This window comes from Corvus brachyrhynchos, unplaced genomic scaffold (genome assembly GCF_000691975.1).
Source record: "Corvus brachyrhynchos isolate BGI_N302 unplaced genomic scaffold, ASM69197v1 scaffold141, whole genome shotgun sequence".
NCBI lineage: Eukaryota > Metazoa > Chordata > Aves > Passeriformes > Corvidae > Corvus > Corvus brachyrhynchos.
This window is the reverse complement of record NW_008236186.1, coordinates 17727-22670: the sequence shown is the minus strand read 5'-3', so window position 1 is coordinate 22670 and position 4944 is coordinate 17727. Positions and strand designations below refer to the sequence as shown.

Genomic DNA, 4944 nt, shown 5'->3' with positions numbered 1-4944 from the left:
GCTCCGGCCGCAGCTCCAGGGAGAGCAGGAGCTGGCGCTGGCCATGGCACAGTGTGAGTGGCCCCGGGATTCCCTTTGCACCCTGCTGGATCTCATCCCTCCTCCCTATGGACACAGCTCCAGGCAGGAGCCCTCTGGCTCCACAGCCCTTCCTGCCCCTCAGTCCAGGGGCAAACGGGATGGGATGGGATGGGATGGGATGGGATGGGATGGGATGGGATGGGAATCACCCAGTCCCTTGGCATGAAGGGGTCACACACACATGGAAACCCTGGGCCTGTGAGTTTGGGGGCTGAGTGGCCTTTTTTGGGCACCAAGGGGGTTTTTAAGGTGCCAAGTTGTGTTTTTTAGATGCTGTGAGGGCATTTTTGGTGGATGGGGGGTTTGGCTTTGGGCACTGAGGGACATTGTCTAGGCACTGTGGGGTTTTTAGGGTGTTGAGGGGTGGGTCTGGGGTCTTTTGAGTGCCAAGAGGCATCTTTTGGGTGCTGAGGGGTGTTTTTGAGGAACTGAGGGGATTTTTACGGTGGCATGGGGCATGGGTTTGGGTGCTGGGGGGTTTTACAGTGCCAAGGGGCGTTTTTAGGTAACAAGGGGGGTTTTTTGAAGGATGTGATGTTGTTGTTTTTGGGGGCCCAGCGGTGTTTTTGGGGCACTGAGGGATGTTTCTTAGATCCCAAGAGTGTTTTTAGCTAGCTGGGGTGTTGCCTCCCTCCCTCCAGGCGCCCTGGATGACTCAGAGCGGGTGCACATGCGGATCCTCCAGACCATCTACCGGCAGCTGATGCGCTCCAGGCTGGGCTGCCCGCGCTACGGAGCACACTGGGAGCAGCTGGGCTTCCAGGGTAGGAGAGGGAGCACCCCTCTGCCCAGGGAGATTCCCATTCCCAAAATCCAACTAAACCTCCCCTGGAGCAACTCCGTTCTATCCCAGCTCCCTCAGCCACTCCCTATGCTCCAGACCCAGCTCCATTGCCCTCTCTTGGACGTGCTCCAGCACTTCAACGTCCTTCTTGGACCCCAAAACTCCAATCCTCCCACTCCTCTCCATATCCCTACAAAATTCTCAAGGGCACTCTCAATCCCTTTATCCATAGAGGTATTAAACCAAACTGGCCCCAGTACAACATCTGGACTGGTTGGCCTGGTCGTCCCAGTACCATGTTCCTAAAAAAGTTGGTAATTCCTGGAAAAGTGTGGGAATGGGAGTGGTGGGGTGGAGCAGGGGCTGGTTAATGCCCAGATGACCAAGATGATGGCCCCATTAGGGAAATTCCCTGAAAGCTTTCCCTCGGGAAAGGGAATCCCTAGGATTCTTGGATTCTGGAAGGGCAGTGACAGGGAAAACAGGGAATAAACAGCCCATGGAAGTGGGAAGGTGACAGTGAGTGACTCCGTGCTGTCCCTCACCTTCCCAGGTGTGGATCCTGGGACCGACCTGCGTGGGACAGGAATGCTGGGGCTGATGCAGATCCTGTTCTTTGTCCTGGATTCCCGGACACTGCCACTGGCACAGGAGATTTTCCAGCTCTCCCAGCACGAAACCCAGGCATGACCTTCCCCTCCTCTCTGCCAGGGAGTCTCCCTTGGAATTCCCAATGCTCTGGGAAAGGGAAGAACAAAAACCTTCTCTTTTAAGTTTTTTTTGGGATGCTGAACCACCTCGTGCTGGTGAGGGGAAGAAGGTGGTGCTCAAGGAGCCCTGATCCAGGCTGGGGCTGAGCTCCAAGTGCTGTATTTATGCTGGGAGTGGGATTTTAGAGATTTGATACTGGCTTGGACTGGGATAAACAAGCTGGAGAGTTGGGCAGCAGGAAAATGGGAGTGAGGGGAGCCCGTCTTCATAAATTCCACATTTTAGTCCAGGTTTAAGCATGGGTACAAGGTCTGCTCAACCCTCAGCATCCATCCAAGCCTGGATCTGTAGGGCTGTACATGGATCCCAGGGATCCACCCCATGGAATTGTGGATGCATGGATGCAGTGTCGAAGGGACGGAGGTGCCAGAGGGGAGGTGGGTTTTCCAACTGAGCTTTCATAATGCTGGAATTCTGGTTGTTTTCCAGAATTTTCCCTTCTGCATCATGTCGGTGAACATCACCCGGATGGTCATCCAGGCGCTGCGGGAGGAGCGGCTCTCCCGGTGAGGGGGTGCTGGTTTTGGAGTCTCAAACTGCATCCAGAGTCCTTCCCCTTCCCAGGATGTGGCTGACCCCTCTCCCTCTTTTCCAGGGAATGCAACCGGCGGCAGCAGGTCATCGGAGTGCTGAACGACCTCTACGCCGCTGCCTTCCTGCGGCTCTTCCACCTCTGGAAGGGGCAGCACGGGACCATCGCTGACGCTGGCTTCTTCCTCAAGGGTTTGTCTGCCCGGGTTTTCCTGCCCCTAACTTTCCTTGGGGAAACAACAACCTCAAAACACCCCCCTCACACACCCAACTTGGGGAAACAACAACCTCAAAACACCCCCCTCTGTGTTCTCAGCACATCCCAACCCAATGCCAAGGGCTGTCCTGCCCAAGAAGTCCGAACGTTCCCAGTTTAATCCTCACACTGAGGTTTTTCCACAATTTTTCCCTATCCCAGTGCTTCAAGGGGTGTTTTTCCTCCTGTTTTGCACCCCAGAGGGATGCTGTGATGGGGCGGCTCAAGGTGGGTGACACGTGGGGACATTCCCTGCTCCCCAGGCTCGCACAGAGGCCCAGCTTAACCCCCATCCATGAATTACTTACTCCAGAGAGGATTGCTGTCAGTGGAACCAATGGATCCCTTGGAGATCGGGATCCAGCTGGCACTGCTGGGCTCCAGCTTTGCCCCACCTTCCCTGGATTCCAATCTCAGGGGGCTCAGGCTGGCACTGAGCTTTCTGTGCTCCCTCATCCCAAGGAAAGCATGAGCATGCCCTTTCCCAAGGGAAATGTCAGGACACCAGATGTATTAGACCTTTGACACCATCCAGGTCTTGCTCCCCTCAACCTTTTCCCCCTCTGACCATTCCAGAGCTGGAATTATCCACCAAAAAGAAGCCGAGGCAGCTGCTGAAATCTCTGGAAGCCTACATGAGCCGTGGCCTTCAGCCTCCCTCCTCTCCCTCCTCCCAGATCCATTTCACCAGCATTTGTGACCCTGGGGTCGAGCTGGAGGGAGATTCCCAACTGATCTGACACGGGGTGGGATGCTGCAAAGGGAATTCTGCTGGTGGATCAGCCCTTGGAGGGAGAGACGCCAGTGTTCCCCCTGATTTGGGGGCTGAGGCAGGGCCAGGAGAGGTCACAGAGCCAGGATTTTGCCTGCTCCAGGTGGGAATCTCTGGAAGCGAAGGAGGAGGAGGCGGTGGAGCAGGGCATTCCATGAGCCTGGTGCTGGGATAGTCCCTCCGTCCATCCCAAATCCAGGGTCCCACCCGGGTCCTTACCCTCCCCAGGTGGAGCTGGAAGGGGGTGCCGGGTCCCATCCCAGCTCCAGCAGCGCCCAGGACAGGCAACCCCCACTTTGGGCTGCGACAGCTTCATGGGGGCTGGGTGACCCCAGGGTCACTGTGGGGTGTCAGCACCCAAAAAAGTTATTAAAGGGGGGAGATGAGGTATCTGGTGGGAAAGAGAGTTTTGAATTTGGATCCTGTGGCTGGGAGGGGGAAAGGCGAACTGGGAGTGCCCAGAGTCTGATTTGGGGTGAAAAAGGTGTTGTGGAGGAGAGAAGTGAGAGTTGAGAGCTCCAAGGAGGGGAGGAAGGGTTATTCCCTCTGGGAGCAGATCAAGGCCAGTGCTTGGGAATGTCCCCAGGCCCCTAAAAATGGGGGAAAACAGCCCCCAAAGCCCAAATCTGGAGAGAAATGAGGGGTTTTGAGGAGAGAAGTGGGAGCTGGGGGGAGAGTGGAGTATTGTGGCCCCAGCCCCCCTGAGATGGCGATGATTCCTGGGGGCTGAGAATGCTCCTGGATGGAAAAAAAATACAATAAATGGAGAAAAAGGAGCCTGGAACTGGGGTTTGCCTTCCTGATCTTGAATTATTGTGGAAATTGAAGGGATCGGGATCCTTTTCAGGTGTTCTGGGGGAACAAAGAGGTGGGGTGAGGCCGGGGGTAGTGGGGGGATGCAGGAGGATGGGAGTGCCAGGAACGGGGGGGAAGTGCAGGCGGTACGCAGGACCAGGGAGGGATGTGGGTGCTGGGGAAGAGGTGGGTGTCACCTCTTGGGGAGGGCGGGGGAGACCTGCACCTGTGGGAACACATCTGGGAGCGGTATCTGAGATCTGGGCTAAGGGGGGATAGAAAAGACAAGAAAAAAGGGAAAAAGAAAGGATGGTATAAAAGGGGAATAAAAGCAAAGAGACAAGAAAAAAGGAGAGAAAAAACCAAGAAAGAAATAGAAAGGACAAGAAAAAAGGGAGGAAGAAAAAGATGAGGAAAAGGAAAAAAGCCAAGAAAAAGGAAGGAAAGAGGACAAGTGGGGTCCCACAGGACCATGCTGACCCCTCCCTATCCTTATCCCACCCCACGAGCCTTTCTTTATATTTCCTCTGCCCTGTCCAGGTGAGGGAAGGGATGGAGTGGCTTGTGGGGCACCTGGTCTCCAACCACCATGGGCTTGTATTTTCTTTTTTGTTGTCTTTTATTTTTTCCCATTTTCCCTATCTTTTTATTTTCCCCCATTTTCCTCGTTCTCTTCTTTTTTCTTTCTTGTCTTTCCCCTTTTATTCTCCCTTTTCCCCATCTTTTTTCTCCTTTTTTCTTACCTTCTCTTCTTCCCCACCACTCTTTTCCTAGTATTTTATTTTTCGCGTTTTCCCTTGTCTTTTCCTTTCCCCCCTCCTTTCTCCTTCTTTCTTGTCTTTGCTTGTTTTCCCCTCTTTCCTGCCATTCCCATCCCCTCCCTTATCCCAGCTCCCGGGTACCGCTCCTTGGTGTGGTTCTGCAGGTGAATTGGGGCCTTTTCGGTGTTTCCAG

At 54.4% G+C, this 4944-nt stretch overlaps 1 protein-coding gene across 1 annotated transcript in view; it reads left to right on the top strand.

Annotated features, from left to right (window-relative positions):
- Nucleotides 1-3983, top strand: part of ELMOD3 (ELMO domain containing 3) — a 5419-nt gene extending 1436 nt beyond the window's left edge. The window contains exons 4-9 of the mRNA XM_017738662.1: nt 3-53; nt 723-845; nt 1419-1549; nt 2066-2142; nt 2232-2359; nt 3000-3983. Coding sequence (XP_017594151.1) covers nt 3-53; nt 723-845; nt 1419-1549; nt 2066-2142; nt 2232-2359; nt 3000-3163 — 674 coding nt within the window. The 3' untranslated portion in view covers nt 3164-3983. The remainder of the gene's footprint in view (nt 1-2; nt 54-722; nt 846-1418; nt 1550-2065; nt 2143-2231; nt 2360-2999) is intronic.
- The last annotated feature ends 961 nt before the right edge of the window (nt 3984-4944 follow it).